The 18,145-nt window shown below is 42.2% G+C and overlaps 1 protein-coding gene across 4 annotated transcripts in view; it reads left to right on the top strand.

The window, feature by feature from the left end:
- Positions 1–785: 785 nt before the first annotated feature.
- Positions 786–18,145, top strand: part of DIPK2B (divergent protein kinase domain 2B) — a 69,156-nt gene continuing 51,796 nt past the window's right edge. For all 4 annotated transcript variants that reach the window (XM_049871301.1, XM_049871303.1, XM_049871302.1 and 1 more), the window contains exons 1-2: positions 786–1,163; positions 10,443–10,707. In XM_049871301.1, coding sequence (XP_049727258.1) covers positions 931–1,163; positions 10,443–10,707 — 498 coding nt within the window. In that variant the 5' untranslated portion in view covers positions 786–930. The remainder of the gene's footprint in view (positions 1,164–10,442; positions 10,708–18,145) is intronic.

Below are 18,145 nucleotides of genomic sequence, written 5' to 3' on the forward strand. Positions count from 1 at the left end.
TGAGACTCTTCATCAAATAACTCTGAAGGGCAAAAATCACGGAGAAGTGGGGCAGGGTTGTAAAGGGAAGAGGAAGTTTCCGGTGTGAGGGAGACAGACACAACTGCAGGCAGGCCAAGAGATCTTTCTAGTGCTCCCTTCATCACACCACAGACACCACCAGGTCCTTTCCCCACTCTAGTTTTCAGATCAGCAGAAGAAGCTGAAGCACGGTCTACCCTGAATTTTTCTGTTCCCTAAGCAGCAAAAACCCTTCACCTTTCAAATCACTGTTAAATATGCCACTTAACTGCCAACAAGTTAACCTCTCACAGCCAAACATGGTAAAATTGGAGAGGTTTGACTGGCTAAGGGCAGGCCAAATTATTCACTGCAGAGGAGGGAAACAATAGTTTTGTTTGTGTGTATGTGTGTGTGTGTGTGTGAGCGTGCAAGCGCACACGTGTGCACGCACTCACAAGTGTGTAATCCACAGGGACAAATATATCCAGAATAAAACAGTGGAGGGCGGAGTCCTTCAAGATCCTTTGAAACTCCCAGGTGGGACCCAGGTCAGACACACATCCTGTGTGGACCTTTCCTGCCCAGCCAGGATATCCTGTGTTTGTCGAAAGACTGCACAGAGAAGCCCTGACCATTATCCTTCCCAAAATCTGCAGTGAACTCCTCCCCAGCCTGAGGCAGCCGCCCCAGGCAGAGGAAGAGTAACACTGGAAATGGCTTATCAGCATCCTCCATGGATTTCCTCACCTCCTCCCCAGCCCCATTAAGCCCAAGTTCCTTAGCATCCTCAAACAGAACCCTGGGAAGCTGGGATGGGGTCAGCACGCCTGAAGCTTGCCCCTTTGACAGCTTCCTCTTTTGCTTAGACCTGCCTCTGTGCAGCTCTGAGTGGGGAGCTGAAGCTGCAGCTGGAGTCTAGACCCAGGCATGGAGCCCAGGCTGGGGCCCGAGACTGCCACCATCTGCCCAGGCTGGCCGTCCCTGCTGCTGTGGTTCTCAGCCCTGAGCTCTTCTTTTTCCTCACCAGTTTCTCTCTCTCCTTCTCTGGTGCCCCGAGTCCGAAGCAGCTACAATTCTGGAAGGACATTCCTTGGGCTTGATAAATGCAATGCCTGCATCGGGACATCTATTTGCAAGAAGTTCTTTAAAGAAGAAATAAGGTCAGAATCTCAATGAAATAACTGAGGGGGAAAATTCAGTTCTCTTCATGTGAAAATGTCCAGGAGTTTGTTGAAAACAAATCAGACTGTAATTTATGGGCGGGGACTGAAAAAAAGTCATTTAATCATTGTGGTAATGGTTTGAAATTGGGGCTGGGGGAGTGTGAGGGCAAATTCCAGCCCTAAACGCTAACTCCAAAGTTTCCTTTTGAAGTGGGAAAGTAAAGTTTTCAATTCCATGAAGGGAGTAGCCTGGGACTGTTGAATTCATCAAATTCATTTGTAACAGGAGGAGGGAAATAAAATTTGTGAAACACCTACTATAAGACAGGCATTTTAAAGTTATTTTATTTACTCCTTACCAGCATCTTGGGAGATAGAGTTTTGCACCCATCATTCAGACAGCGAACTGAGATATAGCAAGATTAAGTGACTTGCCCAATGTCACCACATAAGTGGCAGATCTGGAATTCAAACCTGGGCAGTTTGTTCCAAAGTTTCTGAACCAGTTTTCTGTTAAGAGATGTTGCACTGATCAGAGGAAAACCTGAGTTTAGTAAATTACGAAGCATGTGGCTCACCAGAAAATGGTATCACACTCTGGGACTCAATCCCATTCAGCACATGGTCAATGAAGCATCTACAGCAGCAGAGACCCAGCAGGTGCTTTCAGGGCAGACTATAACTCTGGTCATTCTCCTCCAGAGGGTCAGGCTTGGTCTGATGCAGGCCAGAAGCAAAGTGTAAAGGACCTCCAGGAGCTCCAGGGAGGGGGCATTCTAAACGGGGCCTTGGGAAAGGGCTTCTCTAAGGGGAGGTATCCTGAGCAAGGTCTGAAAGGATGAACTGGAATTTAGTGGGAGGGGAAAGACTTAAGGCAGAAGGACAAACTTAAGCAAAGCCCCAGAGGTGTGGGAAATGATGAGAAGTACTTAATGCTTGGAGCATGGGGTGTATATGGGAGGCCTGGCAGAGGAGGAGGTTAGAAGGGTAAGATGGAACAGGGAGCCTTGAATGCCATTTGAATTTGACCCTTAATCTGTAGACCAGTTGCTCCCCAGCCTCTTCAGTATCAAAGACCTTTTGTAACACCTTCCTTCTCCTTCCCCAAACAAAAAGCATTAATTAACAATAATCTTATTTTCAGCAGGTGTTACTGAAAGACATATTGGATTATTCAACTAAATTATTAAACAGACATAATGAACAGAAAATATTATTTAAAAAAATGTTAAACTTCTTTTGTGAGATAGCAAATATCGTATGGAGTTTATGTGGGCTTTTCTTATTAAGGAGTCCCTGGGTGATACAAAGGAAACCCTGGTGGCGTAGTGGTTAAGTGCTACGGCTGCTAACCAAAGGATTGGCAGTTTGAATCCACCACATGTTCCTTGGAAACTCTGTGGGGCAGTTCTACTCTGTCCTATAGGTTTTCTATGAGTTGGAGTTGACTTGATGGCAATGGGTTTGGTTTTCTGTTTGTTTGTTTGTTTGTTTTGGGCCTTCTGCTGCTCACCAAAAGGTTGGAGATTCAAGTCTGCCCAGAGGTGCCTTGGAAGAAAGGCCTGGCGATCTGATTCCAAAAAATCAGCCATTGGAAATCTTATGGAGCACAGTTCAACTCTGACACACGTGGAGTCTCCATGAGTCAGAATCGACTTGACGGCAACTGATTTTCTTATTAGGCATTGTTTTTAGGTATTTTTGAATGTTGAAAATGTGAAAGATGCTCAGTTGGAGAAGCTCTGCTGCAGGCAATGGAGGCTGTTAAGCTGGGTAGGGGCAAGATGAGACCTGTGTCTCAGAAAGATCTCAGGGAAAGCAAGTGTGCAGGATGGTGAAACTGGGATAGGAGGTTGTGGGACCAGTTCTCCTAGTCCAGGAGAAAGGCAATCAGGAACAGAGTAGGGCAGCAGGGATTTAAGTTGGTTCAGATAGATACTCACTTTGTTGACCCCCTGGATGTAAAAGAAAATAATGATGGAGATTTTGAAAGTGAATTCAAGATTCCAACCTAAGGCAGGGGATGGAGAGGACCAAGAATACAGGGAAAGTAGTGCTGATTCCTCTGAGAAAGGAGAGTACGGATTTGAACCTCCACCTATCCGGTTAGTAGCTAAGCATTTAACTGTTTGCACTACTCAGGGACTGTTCCTCTCCTACTGGAGATAAACTGTTTCTCACCTGGCAAGTATTGGGCAAATTCAGAAAGCTTCTCCCTAAATAGTTTTCTGTTCCACTGTGTTCAGGATATTACTTCACCTCCCTTAGAATTCATTTTCCATGTGAACCTGAAAGGGAAATGTGCAGATGCAAGCAGGAAAACACGAGGCTGGGCAGGTCTGTGCTTACATCCCCCCTTATTGAGAATGCCTATCCATCAGCACAAAGAAGAAAGAGGGGCAGAGGGTCTGGGGACATGGATTTGTTCATAATCCTTTTCTCTAAACTTTAAATAACTTTTTTTTTAGTCTTTTTTTCTCAGTTCAACAGAAAAAGCATAGTTTATTTAACAAAGGATTCTGGAACAACTGGCTTTCCATTTGGAAGAAAATAAATATAGAAGCTTACCTCATATGATATACACAAATTAATTTCAGATATATGAAAAGTTAAATTTAAACAACAGAAATTAGAAAAAAATGTAGATTTTTTATTGTTGCTTTTTCTTTTTTTTAAATTATGCTTTAGGTGAAAGTTTACAGAGCAAATTAGTTTCTCATTCAACAATTTATACACACATTGTTTTGTGACATTGGTTGCAATCCCTATGATGTGTTGACACTCTCCCCTTCCCCAGCTTGGGTTCCCCATTTCCATCCATCCCATTTTCCTGTCCCTTACTGCCCTCTCATCTTTGCTTTCGGGCAGGTGTTGCCCATTTCGTCTCGTATACATGATTGAACTAAGAAGCACGTTCCTCCCACGTGTTATTGCTTGTTTTATAAACCTGTCTAATCTTTGGCTGAAGGGTGACCTTTGGGAGTAGCTTCAGTACTGAGTTAAAAGGGTGTCTAGGAAGCCCTGGTAGTGTAGTGGTTAGGATTTCTGCTGCTGACCAAAAGGTCAGCAGTTTGAAACCACCAGGCGCTCCTTGGAAACCCTACTGGGCAGTTCTACTCTGTCCTATAGGGTCACTGTGAATCAGAATAGACTCTACGGCAAAGAGCTTTTCGTTTTTAGGGGCCATAGTCTCTGGAGTTCCTCCAGTTTCTGTTGGACCTGTAAGTCTGGTCTTTTTTTTTTTTTTTTTTTTTTTGTAAATTTGAATTTTGCTGTACATTTTTCTCCTGCTCTGTCCAGGACCCTCTATTATGATCCCTGTCAGGGAGGCCGGTGGTGGTAGCCAGGCACCATCTAGTTCTTCTGGGCTAATGCTGGTGAAGGCTGTGGTACTTGTGGCCCATTAGTCTTTCGGACTAATATTTCCCTTGTGTCTTTTGTTTTCTTCATTCTCCTTTGCTCCAGACGGGATGGGACCAGTAGATGTATCTTAGATGTCCACTCCCAAGATTTAGGACCCCAGGTGTTACTTACCAAAGTTGGATGTATATCATTTGCTCTATGAGCTATGTTATGCCAATTGACCTAGATGACCCTCCTCGACCATGGTCCTCAGCCCTCAGCCCCAGTAACTCAGTCCCTCGGGGTGTTTGGATGTGTCTATGGAGCTTCTATGACTTTGCCTTGGTCAAGTTGTACTGACTTCCCCAGTATTGTGTACTGTCTTTTCCTTCACCAAAGTTACCACTTAGCTACTGTCTAGTTAATGATTTACCCTCCCCAACACTTTCTTCCCTTGTAACCATCAAAGATTGTTTCTTTCTGTGTGTAAACCTTTTCTTGAGTTTTTATAATAGTGGTCTCCTACAGTATTTGGCCTTTCGTGATTGACTTATTTCACTCAGCATAATACCCTCCAGATTTATCCATGTTGTGAAATATTTCAAGGATTCATCATTGTTTTTTATTGTTGCATAGTATTTCTTGTGTGTATGTACCATAATTTGTTTATCCATTCATCCGTTGATGGGCACTTAGGTTGTTTCCATCTTTTGCTACTGTGAATAATGCTGCAATGGGCATGGGTGTGCATATGTTTATTCATGTGACAGTTCTTATTTCTTGTCTTGGTCATCTAGTGCTGCTATAACAGAAGTACCACAAGTGGATGGCTTTAACAAAGAAAAATTTATTCGCTCACAATCTAGGAGGCTAGAAGTCCAAATTCAGGGTGCTAGCTCCAGGGGAAGGCTTTCTCTCTCTGTCGGCTTTGGGGAAAGGTCCTTGTCATCAATCTTCCCTGGTTGAGGAGCTTCTCAGCACAGGGACCCCAGGTCCAAAAGATGGGCTATTCTCCCGGTTCTTGTTTCTTGGTGGCATGAGGTCTCTATGTCTCTTTGCTGGCTTCTCTGTTTTATATCTCAAAAGAGGCTGGCTTAAGACACAGCCTAATCTTGTAGACTGAGTCTTGCTTCATTAACATAAATGCCACTAATCTCACCTCATTAACATCATAGAGGTAGGATCTACAACTCATAGGAAAATCACATCAGATGACAAAATGGTGGACAATCACACAATATTGGAAATCATGGCCTAACCAAGTTGACGCACATTTTGGGGGGACATAATTCAATCCACGACATTTCTCTAGGATATATTCCTAGGAGTGGGATTGCTGATCATATGGTATTTCTAGGTTTTTAAGGAGGTGCCATATCATTTTCCACAGTGGCTGTGCCATTTTACACTCCTAGAATTCCATTCTTCCCAAAACCTCTCCAACATTTATTTATTTTCTGGTTTTTTGTTTTATTTTTAGTGCCAGTAGTGTCAGGGTGAGATATTTTTTAGCTTTTTCTTATTGTGGTAAATATATATGTAACAAACCATTTGCCATTTTGACAGCTTTTACATGTACAATTCAGTGATACTGATCACATTCATCTTGTTATTTAACCATCACCACCATCTGTTTCCAAATTAAATGACTTTCTTATTACAAATTAATCATTTTATTTTATAATCTTTAGGAAATATTCATTAAGGAAAGTACAAAATAAAAATCATGTATAATTCCTCCACCAAGATATCACCACTTAGTTAACACTTTGATGCATATCCTTGCCACCTTTTTCTAAGTATGGATAAAAATAAATTTCAACAAAAATAGGATCATACTATGTATACTCTTTTATAAACTTTTATTTAACAATATACCAGGAATAGCTTTCCACATCATTGAATATTCTTCCACAATTTGATTTTTAATGGCTTTATATTAAAAAAAATTTTTTTTTTTTATATTATTCAATTGCATCAATGAACCATAATTTAACCAGTCCACTACTGTGAGACCGTTAGGGTTTTGTTTTTTTTTTTTCACTTTTCAGTATTATAAACAGTACTAAGTTGAATATCCCTGTGGCTAGACTTTTGCACACATCAGTAATTAATTCTTCATAATTAACAGTTGAATTTCTAGGTCAAAATATGGCAAAATTTTTAGAATTTACGTGTGTGTGTGTAATGTGTGTATGTATATCTCATCCTCAAAACAAGATGGGAAAGGGGATTGGAACAAAATAAATTTTAAGGGCCTTGCCAGCTATAACCCCTTGTAATCTACCTATCTCTTCCCAAGAGCTAATTAATAAAATGAATGATAGAGGAATAAGCAACAGCAAAGTGGTTAAGATTGCAAGTTCTGGAGCCTCAAAGGCTGCTTCCTCTAATTCCTGGTTGCGTGATCATGGGCAAGTTATTTAACCTCTCTGTTCCTCAGTTGCCTTATCTGTATGATGTTAATAATAGTACCTTCCTCATAGGTTTGTTGAAAGGATTAAATGAATTGATATAAGTAAAGTGTTTAGCAAAGTGACTGGCACACTTGTGTTCCATAAATGTTTGTTGCTATTATTATTGTATTAGTTGGGGTTCTCCAGAGAAACAGAATCAATAATACAGAGCGAGAGAGAGATTTTAAGGAATTGGCTCACATGACTCTGGGGACTGGGAGCTGGCAAGTCCTAAATCTATTGGTCAGGCGACGAACTAGAAATTCTGGCAGTTATGTGTCTGAAATTGGTAGACCAGGCAGTGGGCTGGCAACTCATGTGGCATTTCTATGTTACCGTCTTGAGGCAGAATCCTTTGTCCCTAGGTAAACTTCATTTTTTGGTCTTAAGGCCTTCACCTGGTTGGATGAGGCCTACCCACCTTATGGAAGGTAATCTGTTTTACTTTAGGTCAACTGATGTAAATGTTAATCACATGTAAATACTTCATAGCAACATCTAGACTGGTGTTTGAACAACAACTGGGCACCATAGCCTCCCCAAGTTGACACATAAAATTAACCATCACAGCCATTATCTAAATGAGCCACTTAGTTGTTAATCCTCAATAACAGGCACTTTGTGAGTTGAGCCCCCATGATCAAGAACAGTTGAAGGAAACAGGCCCTGGGCCCTTCCTTATCCTCCTAGAGAGGATGATCAATCATTTCCCATGGTTATGTGAAACTTCCAGGAAAACTGGCTAGTTGCAAGTTTAACCAAAAAAAAAAAAACCCAAACCCATTGCCACCAAGTTGATTCCGACTCATAGCCAAGTTGCAAGTTTACAGTGCTTCATTTTTTAAAGATATATTTGTGGCAATGTTCTTGAACATAATTCTTTATGCTTACTTCAATTGCAATTTGGATTGTCCTGCATTGCAGAAGTTGCTTATACGCAGTTTCTGATAGGCCACTGTCTTAGTTTCCGAGGATCGCCACAGCAAAAATACCACAAGTGTGTGGCTTTAAAGTACAGAAATTTATTGTCTCACAGTTTTGTAGGCTAGAAGCCCAAATCGGGGCATTAGCTCTAGGAAAGGGTCCTTTCTTGTTGGTAGCCCCAGGCATTTCTTAGCTTGTAGAAGGACCCTCACATGGTGTCTCCCTCTGTGTGTGTCTGTGTCTATTCTGCTCTTTTCGTAAGACACCACTCAGAAGGGATTGTGTTTAGGATCCCCCCTACTCCAGTATGACCTCATTACCACAACCAAAGAAACACCCTATTCCAAAACAGGGTCATGTTCACAGGTGCAGGGGTTAAGAATTCAATGTATATTTTGGGGGGACACAATTCAATCCATAATAGCCACCTTCCAAAATGCTAGAGTCCCAGGAGCACTAGTGCATTCCTCAGAGATTCAGAGGCCCAGGCTCTTGTCCCAGGTTCTCCAGCTCCCTGGAAAAGTCTCTCGACCTCTTTGCCCTTTTAAGTTTTTGGTAGCTTTCTCTGCCATCAAAACATTAGAAAAAGCTTATGGTCTCTTAGGGTAAAGCTGTGTCATATAAGTTAGAAAATAAAACAATCTAGGGTTTTTGACTAATGAAAATGCTAGTTCTTCCAAAACTTCTTATCCAAAACTCATTACCATGGGGTTGCCCAATAAGAAGAATTTAAAGATTCTTATTTAAATTATATATATATATATATCTTATAAAGCCCAGTTTTCATTTGCAGTGTGACCCTCAATTTTTAAGAATGATGGGGGTAAACTTTTTCTTAGTAATTTTTCATACATAAGTCAAAAGAAGATTTAACATGCTTCCCTAATTGAAATGTTGGCACACAGCTGGAGAAATGACTGTGGAGAAAAGGGTCAATGTGGACCTAGGAAATCGGCAGATTATTACAGGCCAGTGCACCTCCTGAGGTGACTAAGTACTGATGAAGCCATTTTGTGGAATTGCATACCTCCTGAATCCCCAGATAGTTTTGAATTTGGTGACTATTTAGCAGCCACTCTTTCCTGAGACTTGGTTGGTACTAATGACTTAAATTTTTGGTCTGAAAGCAAAATTGATAGGGCTCCTTGGAGTTGGATTAAAAAAAAAACAAATCCCTTTCCATTGAGTCAATTCCGACTCATAGCGATCCTATAGGACAGATTAGAACTGCCCCATAGGGTTTCCAAGGAGCCGCTGGTGGATTCGAACTACCAACCATTTGGTTAGCAGCCGAGGTCTTAACCAGTGTATCACCAGGGCTCCTGGGGTTGAATAGGGAGGGGCAGTGAACTCTTCCAGAAGCCTGAAAGAACTACATTTCCAAGACGCAGCAACAGCTCAGAGAGTGGACAGCTGTGTAAACCAGCGTAGCAAAAAGGAAAGATCATGAGTTTTGCTGACAGACCACCCTGGGTTTGTGCTTCGGCTTGGCAAAATGTTGTCTGACCTTGGGCAAGGTACTTAAGCTCTGTAAGCCTCAGTTTCCACACTTGTAAAGTGGGAATAAGGTATTAGGAGAATTAAAAGTGACAGCATGTGTAAAGCAGTAGGAACCAAAAAAAAAAAAAAAAAAAAACCCCAGTGCCCTCGAGTCAATTCCGACTCATAAAGGAGTAGGAGTAGGAGTTTAATAAGTGGTGGTTAGCAGTCTACCCTAGAAACCCTATGGTAGGCAGTTCTATTCTGTCCTATAGGGTCGCTATGAGTCAGAATCGACTCGACAGCAACAGGTTTGGTTTTGGGGTTTTTAGTTCCTTCTGGGAGTCCCTGGGTGGTGCAAACAGTTAACGTGGTCAGCTGCTAACTGAAAGGTTGGCAGTTCAAGTCCACCAGAGGTACCTTGAAAGAAAGGCCTGGTAATCTGCTTCCAAAAAAATCAGCCATTGAAAACCCCCATGGAGCACAGTTCTACTTTGAAGCACATGGGGTCACCATGAGTTGGAATTGACTTCATGGCAACTGATGCTGGTTTTAGTTCCTTCCGTACTAGTTGCATGAAGAGGATAAAGTTTGTACCCACCATACACCTCCCTAACTTTTTCTGAAATCACACATACATTTCCCTAAGCTTGAGGAGGTGTCCCTGGGTGATGCAAACAGTTAATGCACTGGGATGCTAATCAAAACGTTGCTGAGTCAAGTCCACCCAGAGGCACCTCAGAAGAAAGACCTGGTGGTCTTACTTCTAAAAAATTAGCTATTGTAAACCCTATGGAGCACAGTTCTACTCTGACACACATGGGGTCACCAGGAGTCAGTCGACTCAACGACTTTTTTTTTTTTTTTAGTTTGAGGAAACAAAAATGATCTCACCAAAATAGTTTGAAGCACTCCAGCCTTAGGAGGAGAAATGGATGAGATCAGCTTCATCCCCTGTCTCCCTGTGCCCTGGTTGTGCTGGCCTCTGGCTCTGGCAATGCTGCTTACCCCTGCTAGTCCCTGCCTCACCTCTCCAGCTCTCAGGCCAATCCTAAAAGGGCTATTCTTCCAACAGGTTTGGCAACTGGCTGGCTTCCCCCCTCCAACTTCCTCCTGACTACTTGCCTTCTTACCCTGCCAATTACTCAGATGATTCCAAAACCTGGCGCCCTGTGGAGATCACTAGGTTGGTCAGCAAATACCAAAATGAACTCTCTGACAGGAGAATCTGTGCCTCCGCGTCAGCCCCAAAGACCTGCAGCATTGAGCGAGTCCTGCGGAAAACTGGGAGGTTCCAGAAATGGCTGCAGGCCAAGCGCCTCACGCCAGACCTGGTGCAGGTAAGTGTGCAGGCCATTGGGGGAAGAGGTGGTACATGGCAGCAAAATAGAGTTTGTCCAAGATTCATAAAATAGCTGCTGGTATTTTTCTATTTTTTATAAGGAAGGGAAGAATCTCCGGGAGGGATGAAAACAAGGGTTACGGGAGGGCCAAAGTACTGTTCAAATGGTTATGGTTCTGGCTGTGTCTTCACAGGCTGTTGTTAATGGATGCTTCTTTGGCAGAAAGAAGGAAATTTTGTTTTAATGAAAGGTAACAAAATTGGTAGAGTGTGTTTTAGCACTACAAACTGAAGAAAGGGACCCACTTATTACAAGGACACAGTCATGCATTTCTATCGCGATGGACTTTTTCTAAAGCATCTTCCCATCTCAGTAAGATGGATGGATCTGGTAGAGCAGGTATTATTTGCTGCCATTTGAGAAACAAGAAAATTAAGATACCCAGCACAGTGGCTGGGGATAGTAGGCATTCAGTAAATATTTGTGAAATAAATGGAGCAGAGTCATGTCAAGTCAAAGAGTATCAGAGCTGGAAGGGTCACTGAGATCTTCCAGAAGCCCTTCCCCTGTCCATTTTTGGAGAATGAACGTCAGAGCAAGAATGGGGATACCCTGAGTTTAAATACAAAGTCAACCGGTCGATGAGTGAAAGAGACCTGCATCAATAGTCTGTCCCATGTCTCTGTGCAAAATGTCAAAATATCACCTACATTGCTTTGTGAAGATTTGTGTTCTTGTATCTTATTCAACTCTGTATCCCCAGGATGTAACACAGTTGTTGAAACTTGTTGAATGGATGAACAGGAACTGGAACCTCTCTGTTTTTCCTGGGTAGCTGCCCCTACTTCTCATTCTGCCACAGCTTTTAGTGGCAGAGCCAGGACTAAACCACAGTTTCTAGGCCCCAGGGACCTTTTCCCTATCAAGGCAGGTGACATTAGATGTACCTGGAAGGTTGCTTTGAATTTGCCAGCCCCCTGGAATATTCCTCACTGTATAGTTGTTATGGAAGTATCCAGAAGGTGACAGAAAGTGGGAGTTTTCCTTAGTTCAAAGCTTAAGGCCAGTCTACCCACCTTCTTTGGGGTTTCAAGTGCATCTTGGGCACCAGAAGGTTTTGCTCTTCAGTATGTTGTCCAGGGTCCCAGGTGGAGTTAGTCTGAAGAGAGGGCCTTAAGAGAGCTGTACTCTTTAATCTGGGAGTTGATAACATGAATATTTGATCATTTTGATGCTATTGTAAGTGGTACTTTTCTTAATTTCCCTTCCCTATTATTTGTTGCTAGAATATAGAAATACAATTGATTTTTATATCTCATCCCTGCATTCTTCCCCCACTAAATCCAGATCTGTCCCCAGAATCCTTCTCGATTTTCTTCCAAGCAGGTGGCCTCTGCCTTTGATCTCAGTTGGAATAAGAGAGGAAATCTATTCCTGAGCGACCATTCATCCCAGATTCAGCAGAATAGCTCTGCCCTATTTTTCCGATCTAGGAGCCCTGGTGGCACAGTGGTTAAGAGCTCAGCTGCTAACCAAAAGGTCAGCAGTTCTGATCCACCAGCCACTCCTTGGAAACCCTATGGGGCAGTTCTATTCTGTCCTATAGGGTCTCTACGAGTCAGAATCAACTCAGTGGCAATGGGTTTGGTTTTTTTATTTGTTTTTCTGATAATTTGTCAGACATGGGTCCTAATTTCTGGTTTGGAAATCATGGGCTTTCTATGCTTATATGAGTTTCAGGAGTCAACAGAGAAGATATTATAGGGTGGTCATTAGGGAAACTTGCCTTCTCCTTTAACTCATACCAAATGGCCCAGTGCCAGCTCAGCTCATCAGAAAGGTCAGGCCTGGGGTTCTCTCGGTGTGTGGCTTAAGTGGATTTTCCCTGATCTCCTCAAGAGCCACATTCCAACACGGATCTAGGCCAGCACCCTAAAGTGTGTGAGTGTGTGTGTGTGTATTGGTGTGTGGTTTGGGGGTGAAGAAGAGGCTACAAGGAACTCACAGGCTTTGTTCAGAGAACTGGCAAGGGTCCACGAGCAGAGAAGAGAGGAGAGAAATCAAAAAAATGAAAGAAAATTGAAAGGAGGAGGGATTTGACTGGAGCAGGGGCCTCAGAACTTTGACTGGCAGTCCTGCTTATGAATGAAGTCAGCTTGGATGAAAAGCCCCAGTAGTCATCATCAGAGGCTGAGCTAGGGAGGCTGTGGCTCCCCTTCTGCAGGGCCAAATGCAGCTTTGTATTAAGAACACTGTCTCTTGAGTCACAGGCAGTATACTATGGCCAGGGCTGCCAAGGAGAGGCAGCAACAGGACCTAAATTCAGGAAGAGGGTGAAACAATGCACTGTGCGTGCACGCATGTAGCATTTATGCTAATTAACTATGCCTTTTCTCCTCTAAAAGCTGCATTGTTGTGATGGGACTATCCAAGAGCCTCAATTACTAACCCATAAATAGAACCACAGCCAAGAACACCACCCAGAGTTAATCATGATGTGTTTGTTTGCAAAACCACAAAGAAGGCTTCCTTTGCTATTATGCCAAGCACAAAGGCAACCAGCATAAGCAGCATCTGATAAATCAGTGGAAAAAACATATCCTCCATCGTGTTCCCCTCCCATCCCCTCAATGATGATATCCTTCTGACATTGTTCTAAACACAGACCATGTTACTTCCTCAAAGGGGAACGGACTAGACAGCAATGGAGCCATTCCTCCCACTAGATGGCAGTAAATAAAGAGTGTTCAGGCAGGTTTGTTTAAACAAGGACTTCTGCAATTTTACTTCCCAAGCCTCAATTATTTTTTAAATAAATAGAGTAAGGGAAATAAGCACATCAACCAAAATGCACGTGAATCATTTAACCTAAATATGGGTCTAAATTATAACATTTAAAAGTAGCTACTAAACAAGGAAAATTCACTTGCTTAAATTCAATTCAAAAAATACTGAAGGCGTGTTTACAAGACCTATGCTAGGCACTTGCTACCCATCTGTCAGTTTGTTGTACTGTGGTGGCTTCTGTGTTGCTATGATGCCAGAAGCTATGCCACTGGTATTTCAAGTACCAGCAGGATCACCTATGGTGGACAGATTTCAGCAAAGCTTCCAGATTAGAATGAAAGACGTGGTGATATACTTCCAAAAATCAGCCAATGAAAAGAAAGCCCTATGAATCACAACAGAATATTGCCTGATATAGTGCTGGAAGATGAATCTTCTAGGTTGGAAGGCACTCAAAATACACAGTGGTCACAACAATGGACTTGAGCATACCAATGATCATGAAGATGGCACAAAACCAGGCACATGGGGTCGCCATGGGCCACAGCCAACATGACAGCAACTAACAACAAGATGTTAGGCACTAGAAAGGTATCAGAGTATCAAGACAAGGTCCCTGAATTCTTGGAGATTACACCCTGTACGAATAACTTCAAATATAAGAATCAGCACAAAGCCAATTCCTATGAGGTGGAGGTCAAAGAGACCCCGGATGTCCACATTCTCCAAGCTGCTGGACCACTCCATCTCTCACACTGGCCACTTTCCCTCCCCTCAGCACTCCTCTTCCCCCTTTTGGGTTCGGTAATTCTCTCCAACATCTCACAGAACTCGCAAACTGTTCTTAGAGTTAAGTGGTTTATTAAGGAACGGGGTACAACTCAGGGTCAGAATCAACAGGCTACAACTCGGGATCAGTCACCCTTCTTCAGTGCAGAACAGCTCTCCCAGCTCCTCTTAGCCCCCTGAAAACAGGCTCCTCTTGGCCCTGCCATCTGTCACTGCCAGCTCTTCCGCTGGGCCCCTTCCCAGCCTCTTGCTGTCTTCAGTGTTATAGCCCTTGACCGTGTACTACAGCTCTTTTAGGAGGTGCCTTGCCTCCTCTCTCTCTCTCTCTCTGCTTCTTCTCTCTTCTTTCTTCCTTCTGCTTCTTCCTGCTACCTCTCTTCCTGCTTCTTTCTGTCTGAAAAACCTCTGTTGTGGCTGGTTGCTTAAATACTCCTTGTTGATTTCAAGGCATTACACTCCTATCAGGACCATGAACTAACCAGTTCCCTCTTGGTAGGCCACAGACACTTCATTTGCATAGTAGGCTACAACTCACCTCATTTGCATAGTCTATTGACCAACCCTTGCAAGGTGCATACGAATCACAGGGCAGGCTGCTGCCCAGGGGCAGACAAAAAGTCAAGTTGTTTACAGCTTACCCGGGAAATGACTATCAACCGGGACAAAAGTAACAAACCCTCTGTGGTAGAAACTAGGGCAAAGTTAACTTCTCAGGACTTAAGGGGAAAATATCTCAAGCTATTTTTCCAAAGAACCAAGGCAAAAGGCCACATAAAGGAACTCATTTCACCACACACCTCAATGAGGGAGACATACCATATCTGATTTATTCTGACATAAGGCAGGTTATGATTGTTTTTATAGGGATGGAAAATTTATATTTGATTTCTCAACTAGTTTTCAGACTATAAATATTTTAATCTTTCACAAGCTATCAAGTCAAGGATGCTTCTAAAAAGTTACATTATGTTTTAAAAAATAACATGACTATATTGATGCTGATTAAAAACAAAACAGCTGACTCTTGGCTGTATCATTTTCATGCTCATCTATATTGGAGTCAAAGATCAAATGACAATTAGCGAAAGGGGAAATTTAAGCAGCTAGAAATGCCTTGCCAATACCCCCATGGGCAATATTCCCCCCACATCAGTGCATGTTCTGGATGAACAGTCTCAAGAAAGCCAAGCCTGATCAGAGGTACTCTGTGACTGTGAGATCCTTAGGCCTCTTTCCCTGTGATCCTTAGGAAGTAGTTACAGTGCCTTGTTTATTGTCCACAGAGGGGCGTGTATGAGAGAGCACCCCACAGTCCACTTTCTCTTTCAAATAATTGAATCATTGAGAGTTGAAACACCTAAGACTTCAAATCATAGAATTTGTTTAGGGTTAGAACCCCTGAGACTCCACCACCTCAGCATTTGTGGCAAGGGGGTTTTTTGAATGGGGCAAAGAATAACCTATTAATTTCCAGGCCTCCATCATATCATGTTGTTGTTGTTAGTAGCCGTTGAGTCAGCTTCAACTCATGACAACCCTATGTACAACAGAATGAAGTATTGCCCAGTCCTGTGCCATCTTCACCATTGTTCATATGCTTAGCTACATCGTTGCAGTCACTGTGTATTTTGAGTACCTTTCAACTTAGGAACTTATCCTCCAACACTATATGGGACAATATTCTACTGTGATCCATAGAGTTTTCGTTGACTAATTTTTGGAAGTTAATCACCAGGCCTTTCTTCCTAGTCTGTCCTAGTCTGGAAGTTCTACTGAAACCACCTGACTCTGCTGGTATTTGAAATACTGGTGGCATAGTTTCCAGCATTACAGGAGTATGCAAGCCACCACAGTATGACAATCTGACAGGTGGTGGCCACCATGTCATAGAATAGTAGAAAAGGGATTAACAGATCACCTACTCTGTCTGCTAAAATGACCACTAAATCATTCTTGATTAATCTCATTAATGAAAAGGGGACAGTGAAAGGCTTGCCAGCATTGACACAGACAAGTTGGAGAAAGGTAGAAAGAGACAGGTCACACCAGTGGCTTCCTCCTTCCTGATGAGTCTCTTTGGGTGGTAACCCCCACCCAAAACATAACGTAAGCCTGGACCATCATCAAAACAGACTACCCCAAGCAGGTTTGCCTTACAGAGCTCTCAGCTTGTCCTGAATATAGATGTTAACCAACCAAGTCCCTTCTTAAATCAAACCATCCTTTGTTCTTACTACAAATTTCTTCCTGTGATATCTCACTATCCCTATTCTGATATATCCTGGAATAAATGCTTTTGCCATCAATGTGACTTGGCTTAGAGGTCTGTGGATTGGCTGTGCCTCTACAGATGTCCACATAATATGAAGTAAACAGGGTTAAACTATACAATATATATGCCTATAAGGATATTCACTTGGAAAAATTAATGATAGAACTAATTGATTTGTTGGTTATGTTCTAAAAACTTTTTATTAGGCCTCAAAAATTTTTAAGAAGTAGAAATACTTAAAGATCATTTTCTGTGATCAAAAGGCAGTAATGTTAGACATTAACAACAATAAAAAGGCAGAAAAAAAAAACCCTACCAAACCTGGAATTTAAAAACATTATCTTTTGAACCACAACATAAATAACTGACATTGTAATAATATCAAGAAAATACAAAGACAAAAATTTTATATATCGTCAATCTATGATTTGAAACCAATTGCCATGGAGTCAGCTCTGACTCATGGTGACCCCATGTGTGTCAGAGTAGGATTGTGTTTCTATAGGGTTTTCAATGACTGATTTTTCAGAAGTAAATTGCCAGGCCTTTCTTCCAAGGCACCTCTGGGTAGACTTGAACCTACAACATTTCAGTTGGCAGACAAGTACCTGAACCATTTGTACCACCCGTGGACTCCTAATCTATTATGCCTTTGCTAAATCACTGCATTGCATTTGGCAAATATGCTGCAAAAGATCTCTCTAACATGTTAAAAAAAGCAAAGATGTCACTTTGAGGACTAAGGTGCACCTGACCCAAGCCATAATATTTTCAATTGCCTCATATAACATGTGAAAGCTGGACAATGAATAAGGAAGACCGAAGAATTGACAACTTTGAATTATGGTGTTGGTGAAGAATGTTGAATACACCATGGACTGCCAGAATAGCAAACAAGTCTGTCCTGGAAGAAATACAGCCAGAGTGCTCCTTGGAAGCGAGGATGGCAAGACTTTGTCTCACATCCTTGAACAAGTTATCAGGAGGGACAGTCCCTGGAGAAGGACATCACGCTCGGTAAAGTAGAGGGTCAGTGAAAAAGAGGAAGACTCCCAATGAGATGGATTGACACAGTGGCTGCAACAATAGGCTCAAGCATAACAACGATTGTGAGGATGGCCCAGGACCAGGCAGTGTTTCATTCTAGGGTCGCTATGAGTCAGAATTGACTCGACAGCACCTAACAACAACAATGAATCACTGTTCAGAGGAAAACTGGAAATCAATCCAGAGTTGTGTCACTGTCTACAAGTTTGATCATTAATGTGGAGGAGTAATACAAAAAGTTATAAAAATTGGAAATTGCATTTCAATTTGGTCCTCATTCAGGGCCTCAGGAAACAATAATAATTTTTCCAGTTTTGTTAGCTTTTCTAATGATTACCAAGAGTTCTATAGAAGACTTGATCTGTGAGCAAAATGGGGAACAAGTATATTTATCCTGGCTTATATATAAGAGAATAATATCTCAATCTGTTAAAGATCAAAGTAGGTTTCTACCCACTGTCATAGATTCTTGTGCTTGAAATAAATTTAAAAAGCTCATCAATTCAAACTTTCAAAACATTCGAATCCTTTCTATAAGGA

Source organism: Elephas maximus, chromosome X (assembly GCF_024166365.1).
Source record: "Elephas maximus indicus isolate mEleMax1 chromosome X, mEleMax1 primary haplotype, whole genome shotgun sequence".
NCBI classification, from domain to species: Eukaryota; Metazoa; Chordata; class Mammalia; order Proboscidea; family Elephantidae; genus Elephas; species Elephas maximus.